Here is a 16,934-nt window from a genome sequence, read left to right on the forward strand (position 1 = left end):
TGCGTCGTCGGATCGGCGGCAGGTTTGACGTGCCCCGAATCGAAGGAGGCGCCATCGTTGTCAGCAGCGCGAGGACCTCGATTATGAGGTTATCGTCCGTCAGCATCGCGGACGTGAGAATCTCGACATTGTCGTCCACCGCCGTCGCCGTCGTAGTCGTTGCGTCCTCTCCTTACGGCGATGGAGCGCGCGTAATTTCCACGGCGACGATGCCGCGTAATGTCGACGGCTCTCCCTTACGGCCGGTCACCACCAGCTCCCAGCGCGCGTCAGCACGCCAGTGCTCGCGGAACGTCGGCCGCGCCGTCCACGCGCCGCCGCCGGCCGTCGTCGTCGTCGTCGTCGCCGTCGCCGCCGCTCCGCCGCGACATATGATTCATAACGACCAAGCGGGGGGTTGTCTTCAGGTACATTTTCTCTCTTTCCCTCATCTTCCGGAATCTGGAAAGTGAAGCTTTTCAAAGATCGAAACGTAGTTCCATCCGATCTCGATTCCACCTCGTCGGTCGGAGTGTGGACGTTGATTGGAATTCCGAGCGTGAGAGTCGTGGCACGGCGATGTCGCGGGGCGTAAACGCTTCCGCAGCGGAGGGATTGTAAAAAAAATTAAAATTGTTTATGCTAATGACCTTTTTTCACCAGTACACGATGTACGAACCGATAATGAGAGTTTTTGATTATTTAAGCACGTATGTGTATGTGGAACATGTGTAATATTATCGTTTCACGTAACTGCTTTAAATTTACTGAATATTTTATTAGTGATATAATGTAATGATTTTAAAACAGTTCTGCGCCTTCTATATGTGTCTCTCAAGAGTTGGTGTTTTAGTAATTATTAATATTATTAACTATATTCTTGCAATGAGAAGTTACCTTTTATTTTTCACAAAATATGTACTATAGAGAAATTTTTGTTATCCTTAAAATAATATTTTGTATCCTTTAAGGTATCACATGAAAAAAAGTATCTTTTTAATGGGTCACAGGTATCTTGTGTTTGACCATTTGTTTATTTGAGTTAAAAAAAATTTCTAAACATCTATGAATATACTTTTAAGTTTTGATACAACTAGTTCCACTGTCTGTCAAGTGCAGACAGTTGAAACTCCAAGTTCTTTAAATATAATTTGGACACACAGAAATGAATAGTTTTTTAAGAAAGAAGGGGAAATTGATTCTTGGAATAGAATAAGTATTTTTTCAATATTTTGCAGGAATATACCCTTCTTAAGAGATTCAGTGTTACTTTACTCGCAAAACAAAATTGACAGCCTTGGACTTCCCCAACATAAAGTCTGTTTAGGATAGGAAAGGATAAAGAATGGATGAGGGGAGGGGGGATTCTTTGCTATTTCAAGACGTTTTTGTTGACAAAAATCATTTGAACACAATTCATCCATATGATCATAGCTTAAGAATTAATTTGAAGGTAAATTACACAATTCATCCATATGATCATAGCTTAAGAATTAATTTGAAGAAGGTAAATTACACAATTTTATAAACAAAGGGCTAAAAAAATATAAGTGTTTTCCTACTTTTTCTTATTGATGTGTTAATTTATTATGTTTCTTTTATAAAATAAGTGAACTGTACGCGACATAGGCGTTACGATATGTAACGTGTGCAATATTTTTGTTAAAGGAACAGAGGCCAAATTTTATACATTCGGAGATGCTAGAAGTCGGTTTGCGAGTTGTTCGTGGCCAGGATTGGAGGTGGGACGATCAGGATGGCGGCGAAGGTCACGCCGGGACCATCGTGGAGATTGGTAGACCTCCCTCCACGGGTAACTCTACCTCCAGTCCGAATCCTACTGATCGAACGCCAGACAAGACGGTAATCGTTCAGTGGGATCACGGCGCAAGGAGTAATTATAGAATCGGATATCAGGGTGCTTACGATCTGTTGGTGTTCGATAATGCGGCCGCCGGTGTCAAGCATTCCAATATTATCTGCGACGGTTGCAAGAGGCACGGAATAATCGGCATTAGGTGGAAGTGCACAGTGTGCTTTGACTATGATCTCTGCACGCAGTGTTACATGGCCGACGTACACGAGTTGACTCACACTTTTGAGAGATATCAAACTGCGAATTCTATAGGGTAAGCTCTAGTAATTTTAATTAAATTATAATAAATAGTTTGGACTGATGTGTGAATACAAAAAATAACAAATGCCAATTTTTAGTCAAAGCGAAATTTTGTACTTAATAATATCTTTATATAATTCATTAAACATATTTCCCAGTTCTATAAATTGCGTGCTGATATGTTGTCGGACTTACTAAAATTAGAAATAATAAATAAATTTTATCTTAAAATTTAATATAATTATGATTATAAAATTCTTAATCACAAGTTCTTTCTTTAACAATAAGTTTTCATAGTTTTTTAATATTTATTAATTAATATTAATAAAATTTCATAGTTTGCTTGTATAAATCATTATTAAATTTAACAATTAAGTTGATTTGAGATATTATTTATTTTTAGCTTTAATTTACAATTGTATTTTAGCCCAACAATCATCTTGGCATTAGATTATGAAATATATTTAATAATTGATCTTTGTATGTGAAAATATTATTAAGCACCAAGATCCACTTCGATCAAAAAATGGTCTTTTTTATTTGTAGTATTTTAATTAAATTAATTCAAATTACTTATTCTGACATATAATATAATTGTAATTGCGTTTCTAACCGAGTGCAGAGTTTGTTTGGGACCGAGAGAAGGTTGCATGAAGATACCGCTGAAAGGGATCTTCATAGGAGCAAAAGTCATTCGCGGACCGGATTGGGAGTGGGGAAATCAGGATGGCGGACGTGGTACTTACACTTTTATTTAAATCAGTTATTAAATGAATTACATAATTATGTAATAAATTGCTCTAATCACGTTTGGATATTTCAGGGAAAACCGGCAGAGTCATGGACATACGCGGATGGGATAACGAGAGTAGTCGATCTGTTGCGACCGTCACGTGGTCGACGGGCAGCACTAACGTGTATCGATTAGGCTTTAAAGGATGCGTGGATCTGTGTTACGTGGAGGAGGCGAATGCCGGTACTTATTACAAGGAGCATCTTCCGTTACTCGGCCAACCAGTTTTGACCGTACCGGATAACGGAAACAGCACGACGCCGACGAAGAGCGGTGCCGCCAACGTCACGTCTAGTCCACACCCTCTAACGTTTAACGTTGGTGATAAGGTGAAAGTGCTAATGGAAGTCGATACGTTAAAGGAAATGCAGGACGGTCATGGCGGATGGAATCCGCGCATGGCTGACTACATAGGAAAGGTATTTCGCAAAAGTTAGCATGATTATCTACAAATTGCTCCCACGAATTTGAATTTAACTTTAGAGTTTCCTTGGATCTCGGTTTTGTTTTCAAATAGAAAAAAAAGTTAATTTTAGTTGAGCCTAGTTAATGTTTTTGGAAGATCAATATGGTTAATATATTTAATTAAAGTTAATGCTAAAATGTGTTACGTAACTTAATTTTCTAATTTGAAATCTAGATTGGCACAGTACACCGGATTACGGACAAGGGAGATATTCGCGTGCAGTATGAAGGCTGCCACAATAGGTGGACTTTTCATCCGGGTGCTCTGACGAAAGTCACCGCTAAGGACGCATTCTCTCTAGGCGATGTAGTCCGCGTGAAGAGTGATTTGGCCGCTGTCAAGCAATATCAACGTGGTCATGGTGAATGGATAGATGTCATGAAAAATGTTAGTCAGCAATTTGTATGCATGTTTTTTATTCGCTACAGTTAGCAGACGTGTAGACCGGATTTATTACTTGTCATAGGCTCTGGGAAAAACCGGGAAGGTAATTAAAATCTATTCCGACGGTGACTTGCGCGTGGCGCTAGACGTACATGGTCAAACATGGACATTTAATCCTCTGAGTGTCGTTCCGGTATCTTCTGTCTCAAATGCCACGGCTATTGCACATGATAATGCAAACAGGAGTAGGGATCGCTCGGGTACGTTTAATTTTATTTACGTTTATTATATTTGTGAATTTGTTAATTATAAAATTAAATATTAAAATTAGAAAGAAATATAGCACATAAATATCAAATTAATTGATTTAAAAAGTGATTTTTATGTTTGAAAATTGATTTTATCTGACTGCATGTAAAACACAATATCTTAATTTGTTCTCGGGATATAGTCGATGGTACCGATAGCGAAGTGGAGAAGTTGTTAAGAGACGCGGCTAGAGGCGAAGCTGGAGTGGATGCAGTACGGGAATTCCTCAAAAAGTATCCTGGTAGGGTAGACGCATGTGCTCCTGGTGGTGGCAGGAAAACGTGTCTGCAAGTGGCTGCGCATCAAGGTCAACGTGAGCTTTGCACTCTTCTTCTAGATGCCGGTGCTTCTCTACGCGCAATCGATGAGGATGGGGATACGCCCTTACATTATGCGGCATTCGGGTACGTTAAGAAATCATTATCAGATCCTCGGATCTGACGTTAATTACATCAACGTTGTCTCTTTTGATTAAACAGCAATCAGCCGGAAATAATGGATCTACTGTTATCGCGGGGTGCGTCTATTAATGCCGTCAATAATGGTAGATGTAGCGCTTTGCACGTGGCGGTTAACAAACAACACGTGCAATGCGTGAAAGTGCTGCTGCGTTATCACTGCGACGTCAATCTCCAGGACTCATACGGTGACACGGCGTTACACGATGCGATCGGGAAGGATGCGCTAGATGTGATTGACGCATTATGCTCCTGTGAGAGAGTTGACTTTACATTGAGAAATAAACGAGGCTTCAACATTCTACATCACGCCGCTCTCAAAGGCAATGCTCAGTACGTATATAGGCTTGATCAAATATATAGTCATATAGCGATTGTATGCATAGTAATACTTAGGCTGTGTTTCAAAATTGCTGTCAATACTGAAAATCTATAATGTACGTAACAGAAACTATAAATTTTCAGTACTAACAGCAATTTTGAAACACAGCCTTAGTCGTGCTCAAAATCATCTTTATTCAATCTATTTTAAATCTGTGAATTCGCAGTGCAACGGAGAGGTTGGTTTCGCGCGCGCGTCATTTGGTAGACGTGAAAAAGGAGGACGGATTTGCAGCGCTGCACCTGGCGGCATTGAACGGGCACAGGGAAGTCGCAGCTATTCTTCTCTCGCAGAACGGCGGTCGCGCCAAGGTGGACTTACGCAACAATCGACGGCAAACGCCGTTGCACTTGGCAACTTCACAGGGACACTGGTCGCTCGTCGAGCTGCTGGTGCATCACAATGCGGACATTGGTAGCACGGACGAGGATGGCGATTCTGTGTTACACATCGCAATAGCTAAGAGCCCGAATCAACAGACTGCCGTGCCTACACCCGAAAGTAGTCGGGATTCACCGCTTATATACAATGTATGTTGTCTAAGTTCTTACATTTTACGTAAATTAAATTTTTATATATTTTTTAAATCTCATATGTAATTTTATGTTATATTTAAAGCTAAATTTTTTAAAAAATGAACAAATGAAAGATTCAAGAGGAATCGTTTGACATATGATACAGAACAAGCTCATTCATTACGAAAAAAGTCAAAATATTAAAATAGAACTAATTAACTAATAAAATTCACCTCTATTATTTTTTATCTTTGCAGTTTAATTTCTGTTTTCTTTCTTTTTTTAAGTATAATTAAAAATTTTTAAGATTATAACTTTGAAAGGAAAAGAAAGAAAAAAAGTCTTAGTCTTTTCTAACAAATATGATCATTTATCTTTCGAACAGATATGGCAGAATCTGGCGAGGCAAGGCGCAAAGACTGAATTAGCATTAGGTTGTTTCTTGGTAAGCATGGACAGAAGCTGCAAACTCCTTGAACATGTCAAAAATAATAAAGATAAGACACCGCTGGATCTTCTGGAAGGCAATCCACAAGCTGCTGTGCTCGCCGATCTCTTACGATCTTACAAATACCAAAGTCACAGCACGCAATTAGAGTAAGTTGAAGGGATATCATCATTTCAAACATTTTGATATATATGTAGGTTTATTGCTTAACCTCTTGTTCCCACTGCTTAGTACAGTCCTACAACTGTAATCCTTTATTAGGCTTAATACAGGTCTTAGGTGTATATACAGTCCTAGTGTTCAATTCAATTCATAAACTTTAATAGAGAATTTGAAAAATATAAGTGAGGTGATAGTTTGGATCGGATCTGGAATCCATTGATTTTGTTTCGTTCGTTTTCACACGAAATTATCTTATAAACATTGACATTGTGAAATTATCTTATAAACATTAAATTGATTTTATACTTTGAAAACTAATTTTCGCTTAATTTGACAATTTAGAATTATTATTTATTAACAGACGTATGAAAAATGCAATTTTTTTCGACTTTCAGAATAGAAAACAATTCATCGACCGATTATGTAGAGCCATCTACGTATCGGATAGACAACATATCGCAGTCGGAAGGATTGCGCGGAACAAAGAATATAGTCGGTTCCGGCGACGCTGCGGAGTGTCGAGATTGCTCGGGGATCATAGCAGATACAAAACAGGAGAACCGAATTGATCCAACCAGTAGTGTTACGCTCATTGGTTGTGCACGTTGCGGCCATACCGTTGTTAAAACGCAAACGATTCAAGGTACGCGATTTTATTTTTTGCAAATGATCTGTATTAAGGAATCTACATTAATGTTTGTTACACTAGTAATATGTTAATATTTTGTAGTATAACAAGTTATGGCTATAAAAAATTTTAAACGTACAAAAATGTTCTGTACTACCTTCCAACATTTTTTTAGACGGTCAACTGGCGACAGGCGAAGTTTCCATAGCCAATTCGGATGAGAAATCGAAGGACGTATCATTGGAGGGCAAACGGAAAGAAGAGATCGGCGACAGGGAGAAAGAGAAGGATAAGGATCTTGAGCGTCTACGTTATTTGGAGACTAGAGTCGCGGATCTCGAGGAGGCGAATATGTGCAGCATCTGCATGGAACGTCGTCGTAACGTCGCCTTTCTATGCGGGCACGGCGCATGCGAGCTCTGCGCCGCTCCGCTAAAGACCTGTCATATGTGCCGCAAAACGATTACAAAAAAGATCAATTTGTATTAGATGATGATTCATCATTGCGCGCTTACCGGTACATTGATTTGTATGCGTGTCGCGGGAGGAAAGATTAATAATAAAATGGCCCAATTTATGTGTCCCATTTGAAACAAATGGATTCTATCTAGTTTAGAATGGGAGACACAAAAATTTATTTATGTTGCACGTTGAGGCACAATGGACACGGTCTGAGTGCCAGAGGTGGGACCTTGTTTGAGGACCACTCCCCGATTCATTATTATTATTATATTGCACGTTCCTCTCGGGACATTAATTTACCCAATGGAAAATTCTGCCAATCGCGTAGGAAAATGTTCAGCAATTCGTCGTGACAACATGCGCTGATGAGATTTAACTGCCAAAATGTATACTCTTTTTCATGATCATTTGTACGAAAGAACGAAATAGAGACAAAGCTCTCCGTTGTATTGCACTAGAATCGTGCCATAGTAAGACAGATTTGCGCGTAATACGAGAATCGCGTTAGCTCGGACACGAGATGGTTCGATCTTACGTTATCTTTGTTATTTTTTTCGAGTAGTTAAATAATCGGTTAGTAAAATTAATTATTACGATGGTATCTTGTGTCTTGACGAATATGCGCGACGTATGATTGTACACTATGTACGCTTTCTTCCTCATGAATCGGCGTTTTTGCCTGTGCTTTATCCCGTCCATTTTTTATCTATGTTTAAAGAGAGCGCGGATAACGAGCACGAAAAAACGAGCTTCTCATCTCAACGTAGGAAACGCGATCGTGCTTATGCGACAACAATCATAGAAGCTCATAGAAACGTTCGTACATATCGCCACATTATTGCGGAAAAGGAAAGAACACTGTTTTTACGTGTTCGAAAACTTAAATTGTGCAAACTTCTGCTGCTTCATGCGCAGTAGAAGGAAAAGGGGCACATTTAGATAATTTAATTTGTAACCGTCTCGATTTTGAACTTATCATGAAATTTTTTTAATGAATTTTTACTGAGCCTCTTGTTGATTAATTAAGATTTATAAACTTTGGTCATTTTTTAAATATTTTATTAACCCTTTAGCTCTCTCTACGACTGAACTGTATCGTAGCACACACAGTTCGACCGCGAAATGAATCGATATGATAATCTTGCGATTTTTTATATATTTGGTTTTTATTATACATGTATACACATAACGAAGGAGAAATATTGAAATAGGATAATAGCGCTTCGTTTTAAATGATTATTTATAAGAAAACTATTCTAGTGGCGCGTAGCAGCTGAAGGGTTAATAATACAACTTAGGATTTTACTATTATAACTTGCTATTTGCAAGATTAGGCATTTAATGCGAATCAAATATCGTCGCAAAGTTTTCGACGTTCTAAAGTGCACAATTCCGGATAAAAAAAGTATCCGTTGATACTTAATTTCAAGTTGTGTGAATCTGATGCGGCATTTAAATGTATCCCCTTTTCCCATCGCATTTGCGTCATTCGATGAATTTCTGCGTAATGAATAAGGGAAACATCCAGTCTTATAGCCAAATTTTCTAGGTAGAATAATTGTACTCGTTTGTATAAAGTGATTCATTTGTGATCGAATGCGACAGCAGTGGAACCAATTAATTTTAAGCGCGCTTCCCGTCACGAACGCACCTTCTAACAAAAGGAAAGCAACGTGTTTGCATTTAATAAAGAAGCCGACAATTGCCTAGATACAAGCTTATTATTAACGTAAGAGGAGATCGAGCTTTTTGAGAATCCTCAAATTACCAGGGAAAGAAACTATGTGATTTTTGGGAGAACTTTTTTTCCATCAGTATTAGACGTCTTGCCTTTCTATTCAACACAACGAAAAAGCTTGTATTCGAGGCGCCCAGAAACCTTTAATACGAGTAAGTCGTAAGATGTATCCCGCGGCGAAAAATGCGTAATCAATCGATTTTTAATCAGTCGGCTTTAACGTAACTTCTACATTGGTGGTTTGAAGAAGCTGAAAGTGATTTTTATGGATCATTGTGCACTGGGGCGAGAGCAGTCCTTTCAGGGTAACACATCGTGAATTTTACGTTCACAACGAGAAACGTACAATTTGCGATAGTGCCAATCTGATTTTGTCATGAAAAAGATATTAGCTTTCTTCTTTTCTTCTGTTTTTTTTTCTTTTTTTTTTATATTAATAGCTGTATTGTCGTTTAGATATCTGCGACGTTATATTATAAAAGATGTTATATTATAGTAAGGCTACAGCATAATTATTAAGCGTCAATAGATTTCTACAATTGTAATTTAAGATGTAATTTAAATAAACAATTTGACGGTAGATGAACTTTAATTCAATGTGCTCTTCATATACGTTTTTCTTTTTATCGAATTTTATCGAATAACGAAAGAGTTTCCTCTTTTATTGTTTATTTATCGTATTGTTCATTGAATAAAAATGATGAAACGATTTAGAGACTAATAAGACACAAGGAGTGTGTACAATAAATGTATAATAACAAATCAACAAACGCATATAAAACACTAGATACCTCATGCACACAAAAGAGAATCGTAAAATAAATTTGTCCTTAGTTTAGCAAGCAATCTTATTTATTTTGGTACTCGATAAAGGTTCCGATAGTCGTATATTACAATATTGAGCCAGTTTTGCAAAAATTGTAATAGCGGTATACTAATGATATATAATAATGTAATAATGGTAATAATATTTTCTTCTTCCTAAAGTAAACCTAAACGCAATGTATTCTATTAGTAATATGTGACACTGTATTATCTGGTAGTACCTAATTAACTTAAACTTAAATCGTAGGGCCGTAGCACGCCATGCAATACGATCACGCAATTTTTCATCCTACAAGAACCGTCTTATACGCCTTCCTCGTACGTATGGATCTGAATTCTTTTTAATGTGTAATATGATCCTGTGAGGCGAAGGGTAACCAAGTGTTGAGATATGATTTATCAGATTAAGAAAGCATATTTCATAATGTGTCATATGCCCTACAAGAACTGATATAAACACGCTATTTCCAACTCAACTATTTTCAACTTGAACCACTTTACGCCTCACTTGGACACATGGTTTCTTCTATTCTTAGATCGCTCTATAAACTACATACGTAAAAAATAATCTTTCATTCTCCATGTGTCCTTTTCAATTTTCTTTTGCTATATTTTCTTTTGGTAAAGTTAAACGCGATTAAGTTAATGAACTGAAGGTAGACTGAACGAATTTGGAATATTGACTCGATAAATATTAATCGAATATCAAATATATCCAAAAACGAACACAAGTGCTGGGAAGATATTGAATAAAACAATGTTTTTGAATATCATCCAATTTCCAGTCTACCAAGCCAGACAGTAACATTAAAAACATAGTCAACACCTTTGTGTTGTTCACTTTACTCTCGTTTAGATCTTATTCTTGTATTGTTACTTTACATTTTCTACGCACGATCGTACACGAGTGTATAATACGCGGATCGATACATAAGTATTGCCAGCAATCGATGATATCACTAAAAAATAGAAAATACTCCAACGTACATCATTCGCGTCAGTGCAATTTTAATTCAAAGAAGAAGACGTTGGAAAGTGCACTTGCTACTTACAAAAAAAATTGCAATTTTTAGATTAATCGGTCTATGAGGGACGCGAAGAAAAAATTTGCAGATTTCGTCACGCGCGTCATGTTACCGTGGGCACATTTCTTCTTTCTTCTTACTTCAAAAACGACAAAAAGTCCCGCCATCGAGTGCACAACTGAACGCAGCGATATTTTGCTCCTATCGCATTTTCCTTGCACTGGCAATCCATACAAACGCACGTGATTTCTATTTGCATCTACGTATAAGACTTCGAGTGCCCGATAGCAAGAGAATAGTCAAGAGAGTGCAGTAAATGCACATAGACGAAACTATAGCAGTTTTCCGCCTCTCTTTCTCCCATTTTCTGAACGCGTGTGGCGTGTTTATCGGCGAGTTTTACTTCTAGCAGGAAGTTCCTTAATAGGATTCCTTAATAGGAGCCTTAATAAGAGCTTTTACTCTCTACCTATTTCTTTTACTCTCTCTCTCTCTCTCTCTCTCTCTCTCTCTCTCTCTCTCTCTCTCTCTCTCTCTCTATTCTTTCATTCATTCTCAATCTATCTCTTTCAAAACAATTCATCGACTTCCCGCGCGATGTCGATGTATAGATACGTAAAACCGTCACACTGATTCATTCGCAGAGCGTAATTATTGTCAACTACGATCAAGTCCTGAGTCCGGCCAAACACTGCGAGATCACCATTTTATTAACGTTCGGAAACTATAACTAAGATACCCAATACTTCATTATACTAAATACACATAATGACGTATATGTATATATAATATATGTGTAATATACATTTTTATTATAGCGGTAACACTATATATTGCCTAATATATAGCCGTAACGCCACGCACAATTATTTTTTTTTTTAATAGACGCCCAAATGCCCCGATACCTACGGCTTTATATGTCGTTTGCGTCACGGGAAACGTGATCATGTGATAATCACGATACGTTGTCACATTGTACATTGATGATAGTAATAAGCAAACGCGCGATTGAGTTGAAATGATGCGTTCGTGGCTGAAGGTGAATTGCAAGTGATTTTTTTCTTTTATAGGACGACAAATATTAATGCGCGACGCTACGCAATGCATGTTATATTGCAAAAAGCATTTTAATCTAAAACAATTTTTTTTTAATAGAAAGAAAAAAATCTTTAATCTTCTAAGATTAAAGATCGAAACAGCCAAAGAGAAAAATAAAAACAGAAGATATAAAAAAATGTTATAGTAATTAATGATTTCGTTTGCAAAGAAAAGGATAATCAATTGGAGTTCATCTTCTGATCCATCAGCCAGCGAATCCTCGCGAATTACGTCTATTTGCATAAGGTAACGCAAATTGGAGAAAGCGAGACACTTGCATAATACGGAGAGAAACTCGGCGGATCCGCGGTAATGATTGAGACTGAATACTAGGGTATCAACAAAAAAATAGGTGTCAAATCAAACGTTTAAAACGTTTTGCAGCGTTTGGTTGCGCGGAGAGTTGTACGGAGCGAATGTAATTGCGTGATAGGACACGTTCGACCCTGTATATACTCTCTTCCTTCGGAATAAATCAGTGCGATAGGTAAAAACGAAAACGACAATCATACCCTATGTATACGAATATAGAGGATACTACTGTGCCGTGAATTGACTGTTAGTGATGTGGTATTTAAGCTACGACCGGTTCGGGGCTGCACGGCTGAAGCTCCGGCTCATTCTGCGGCTCCGCGCTGTTAGTGGTGGTGGTGGTGCTCGAGGTCGCAGTCGACGTGTTCGGCTCGTGGTTCGGATCGGCGGGAGTCATTGCGGCCCACTGCGTGGTGTATGGCGCCGCTCGCGCTTGTCGCCTGGCTTTTCTCTTAGCACGACGTTGCTCCATGACTAAGCGCAGCCGACGCATCTTGCCCTTCGTTGCCTCGTTCTCCTTTGACAATTCCTCTGCATTCCAAATACATGACGCATTAATATTAATAGAGATTAATAAATTTAAGGTCTTATAAAGTTATAAACTTTATAAAAATAATAATGCTTTATGTTATAAATACAAGATATTAAATACATAATTAAATTATATTGTGTATTTAGTAGCTTGCATTATTTATGTGTTGTGTTATGAAATTTTTTCTTGATCTTATTATTTTTAAAAATTATTCGATATAAAATTATAAATGCACACCGCTGGAATAGCCTGGTGTGGAATCATGGCAGCCGACCGACGTTGTAGACGTCGCAGCCGCTGTGGTGCCTGCGGAAGATGTGGACATTGAGGATTGCTGGCGAGTATGCGAATGCCTGTGATGATGATGCCTGTAGTGACCTGCGGATGCAGCCGGTGTCGCGCAAAGCAAGTCATTCAGGATGTGAATGATGGTGCTAATATCTCGCTTCGGTCGTCCGTGTCTGTCCTGGAGGGCTGGGTTCAGAGTGCCGCTGAACGTACCGGAATATACGCCCTTGCCATGATGATGCATACTCTCTATTATCGCGCCCTGCCTGCGTCTCGCGTTCTCCTAAATTTAAAAACATCCGTAAGATTCTGTGTTGTATTTATGCTATATCCTTATATAGTTACCTTTGTACTTATGTATGTACAATGACTTATAAAACAGTTTCCTAATAAAGCGTTTAAAAAAAACTTTAGATATTATTTTTAAAATATATTTTTGTTTATTTTTTAATAGCAAACAAAGTGTAAAATTAGTTTCCATATCTTTCCATTTTCAACTCCTTTAGTGTTATATATTTTTCTCTTATATATGTATATATACTCTACTTTTTGAAACAATAAAATTTGAAAACCATTAACATTAATAATTTAAATGACGCAAAGTACACAATACATAAATATGATAATTTTAAGGACCTGAGAGTATATGAGCAGAACCATTCGTCTTTTTGAATTCTTATTCACAAAGAATAAATATATCAGGAGAGAATTTCGTCGCACTGAGACAGTCCAATTTGTAAAAAGACCAGATTGTGAGAGACAACAGTTCAATTCGCGTCTACGACCGGATACGATCACGGCACACCTCTTAGGACCTTAATCACGAATATGAATCACGAATAATGATACACAGGGGGAACTGGCTTCGGTAACAATGTATACCTCTGCGAGGTCGACCCGCGAGGTGAGTACCTCAGAGGAGAGCTGCTTTAGTTTCTGAGTGAGGTTCCGAGACGCTTCGGCGAGCGCCCGGGTGTCGAGAGTAGCGGGCTTGGGCGGCGACTGCTCCAGCATCAGCGACGAGGTGCATGTCGGGCTTTGCGGATTTGACTCCTCGTGTTGACTCCTCGTGGCGTCCATGTCACCAGTGATAACGGATGATGACGGCTGGCCGTGATGATGATGGCCGCTGCAAAGCTTCTTCCTAGGCAGCGTCGTATCGTAAGACGTCGGATCCAAGGTGGATTGCTCCTGAATCGGGGACGAACCCGAACTGAAGGAAGAGGAAGAGGAAGAAGTGGAAAGATTGGGCAAACTGGGTTTGTTCCTCGAATGGTGATGATGATGGTGATGATGATGGTGATGATGGTGGCTGTGGTGATGGCCGTGATGGTGGCCGTGATGATGATGGTGGTGATAAAGCGGACAGGGCTGGCACGCGCTGGAAGAACTGCCGTTTGTAGATGGGACGCCGTGCGAATTGCCACGCGTAGATTGCGACTGGCCCGAGTTACTGCTGAACGACGACGATGAGTGCGCCGGGCTAATTGGCGCCGCCGAGACAGACGAAGAGGAGGGTGTTGTGACTCGGCTGGAGCATACCGGGCTGTTGCTCGTGGTAGTAATATTGGCGGTGGGTAGACTGCCGCTGCTACTGTAGCTGGCGGCTGCGTGCAGGGCACTAGCGAGGCTGCTAATTAGATGCGACGTTCTGCTAGCCGGTGCCCCGCTGACATTCTGCGGTTTGTTGACGATATTTCCTGGTGATCTGGCCGTGAGGCACCTTCTGGCCTGCAACGACGAATGACCACCAGATAAATTGGACATGCTCGTGGTATTGCCACCATTGGGCAAGCCCACAACGTTGTTGCTGCTGCTGCTGCTATTGCTACTGTGATGACTATGGCTGCTACTGCTGGCAGAGCTCGCTTGACTGGCGGTTGGCGATGCTGGGGTTACAGTAGACAGCTGCAGTTGGATCAACATCATGTGGTCACCCAGTCGCATCGTCAGATTAAGCGGCGCCTTGCCGGACAAGAAGTCATTCACCTGTGAATCATTGAGACTCTCCAAGGCCTGCATTACGCTCTGCTCCGGTCGTTGCGCCTGAAACAATGGAACAGGATCGTTATTTCAGAAATGATAACGGTTCGAATACGTATTTGACGTCGCTATCGAGAGACGTATGATTAATCGAGAGAACCGCTTGCTCGTTTCTTAGAGATAAATACGACGCAATACGATACGAGCAACAACAGTAACGTACTAGTTATCATAACGCATTTTTATTAACCTATTTATTAATATGGACAAGGGTATTATAAAATAGCTGTATATTACAAAAATAATTATATATATTATTAATAAATTATAACAATAATATTGTGCTAACATTAATCTTTCACACAATTTTATTTATATATAAAGAGAAAGATATTATCTAAATTTAAAGTATATGTATTGTAAAAATTATTACAGTATTGTAAGATAAAAAAAAGGAACACAAAGTATAATTTCAAGAGATTTACCAAAGAATAGCGTTTATTATTTATTACGTAGATTTGGATTTTGATCTTTACCAACTCGTAATAATAACAAAGATAATTACACTATCTAGTATTCGTAACGTTAACTTTGAATATTGAACTTTCCAATATTGACACAATTTCTCATTTTGCGTTGTTGCTTATCGATAAAAAGAATTAATTAAGCAAAAATTATAATATAAAATTATGTTATAGAGATAAGCTTTATACTATAATAAGATAAGCTTAATCTTCACTTAATGAGTTCCTTTAACTTACGATAGGGTTTACAATATTTTTCTAATTGCCTTATCCACTCGTAATCAACTTATTTCTATTCTCAGTACTTCAAATATGTTCGCAAAACGATTGATCCGGACGTGATTTCCGTGAGAATATGATGTCTTAAGCTGGATCACACGATGCATAATATCTTGAATGATTATCTTGCATGCTACTGTGCTTGTGTAACGTCGTTCTATATTGGTTGCAACAGCCAATCAAAAGCGTCAATGATATTATTGCGATCGATTTGCGACTAATTTAGAATGGCCTTTGACACTGCAACATGCAAGTGAAACTAATCATTCAGGGAAATCGTGCGTCGTGTGATTCTAGCTTTAGACCTTTTTTATGACGCAATATCAATCACCGTGTTTTTTTTTCTTTTTTTTTCCTTCTAGTGCTGTCAGTGCAAGATGAGATCGCGCGCGATTCAATGCGCCACGATGCAAGATGGAAGGCGCGAGAGAAGACCTGCAGAAGAGAGGAAACCTCGCGGAACCGAGGCTCAGACCCTCGACGAGCACAGTTAGGCATCCCTCACGCACACCTAACGGACTTCCTTTCGCCGGACGCGGTCATCGTCGGATTCGGTAATTTGATTCGCGGATTCGTTCCTAAGGAAAGTCGCGACTTCACGGGAATCGCGTCCAATCACGTCGCGAAGAGTCTGTCGTTTCTCTTAAGAGGGACCTTTCTCTCCGCAGCTTCAGCGGGAGGACCAATCAATAAAGAAGTGCAAAACATATAAAATGAAGCTTGTACATATAAATATCGAAAGCACCCATTTTAACGTCAATTCTTTATTAGTGCACATTTGATCGAAGACTATCTCTATATATTTTTTATTTTTAATCAAATCTTTGTATAATTAAATATTACACTAGAGTTTTGTTTAATGAAATCCGCGTGAAGAGTTAAATAAAGAATTTATCTGTTTGCGTGGATTTATCTATTAAGGTAAACATCCTAGTGTACGCATATATCACTGCGTATAAATATAAATATATAACTGCATGTCAAACCATTGAAACATTTACTTTATTAAAATAAATTTGTCAAAAAGCTGTATACATTTTTGATGTTCTGTTATTTATTTTTTGATAAATTCTGATCGTTTCTGAATTGTTAGCTCGATATCAAAATCAATCTCTCTCCAAGAGAATTTTGAATCTTAGAATGCTTCAAAAAGAGATTGAAAGGCATATGGTATTAACAGAAAAGCCTTTTCCGCAAGTTTTTTATTATGTTCGACGCAGCAAGGATT

The 16,934-nt window shown here is 38.7% G+C and overlaps 2 protein-coding genes across 4 annotated transcripts; one reads left to right on the plus strand and one right to left on the minus strand.

Moving 5' to 3' along the window:
- The first annotated feature begins 329 nt into the window (after window positions 1-329).
- LOC105832395 (E3 ubiquitin-protein ligase MIB2) lies at window positions 330-9,432 on the plus strand. 2 transcript variants are annotated; one of them, XM_036294608.1, is made up of 12 exons: window positions 330-407; window positions 1,648-2,108; window positions 2,718-2,833; window positions 2,919-3,307; window positions 3,529-3,741; window positions 3,821-3,998; window positions 4,190-4,451; window positions 4,527-4,838; window positions 5,054-5,417; window positions 5,788-5,999; window positions 6,408-6,655; window positions 6,816-9,432. In XM_036294608.1, the coding sequence occupies exons 1-12, from the start codon at window positions 372-374 to the stop codon at window positions 7,127-7,129; spliced, it is 3,105 nt and encodes a 1,034-aa protein (XP_036150501.1). In that variant the 5' UTR covers window positions 330-371; the 3' UTR covers window positions 7,130-9,432. The 2 variants fall into 2 exon arrangements, with proteins under 2 accessions (XP_036150501.1, XP_036150502.1); XM_036294609.1 differs by having other exon boundaries at window positions 337-407; window positions 1,654-2,108.
- Window positions 9,433-9,674: 242 nt separating this feature from the next.
- Window positions 9,675-15,157, minus strand: LOC118648279 (midnolin homolog). Of its 2 annotated transcripts, none has more exons than XM_036294610.1 (3): window positions 13,803-15,157; window positions 12,870-13,203; window positions 9,675-12,631 (listed from the first exon to the last, which is right to left on the minus strand). In XM_036294610.1, exons 1-3 carry the CDS (start codon window positions 14,940-14,942, stop codon window positions 12,363-12,365), a joined length of 1,743 nt encoding a protein of 580 aa, XP_036150503.1. In that variant the 5' UTR covers window positions 14,943-15,157; the 3' UTR covers window positions 9,675-12,362. The 2 variants fall into 2 exon arrangements, with proteins under 2 accessions (XP_036150503.1, XP_036150504.1); XM_036294611.1 differs by having other exon boundaries at window positions 13,833-15,150.
- Between the last annotated feature and the right edge of the window lie 1,777 nt (window positions 15,158-16,934).

This window comes from Monomorium pharaonis, unplaced genomic scaffold (genome assembly GCF_013373865.1).
Source record: "Monomorium pharaonis isolate MP-MQ-018 unplaced genomic scaffold, ASM1337386v2 scaffold_349, whole genome shotgun sequence".
Lineage (NCBI taxonomy): Eukaryota > Metazoa > Arthropoda > Insecta > Hymenoptera > Formicidae > Monomorium > Monomorium pharaonis.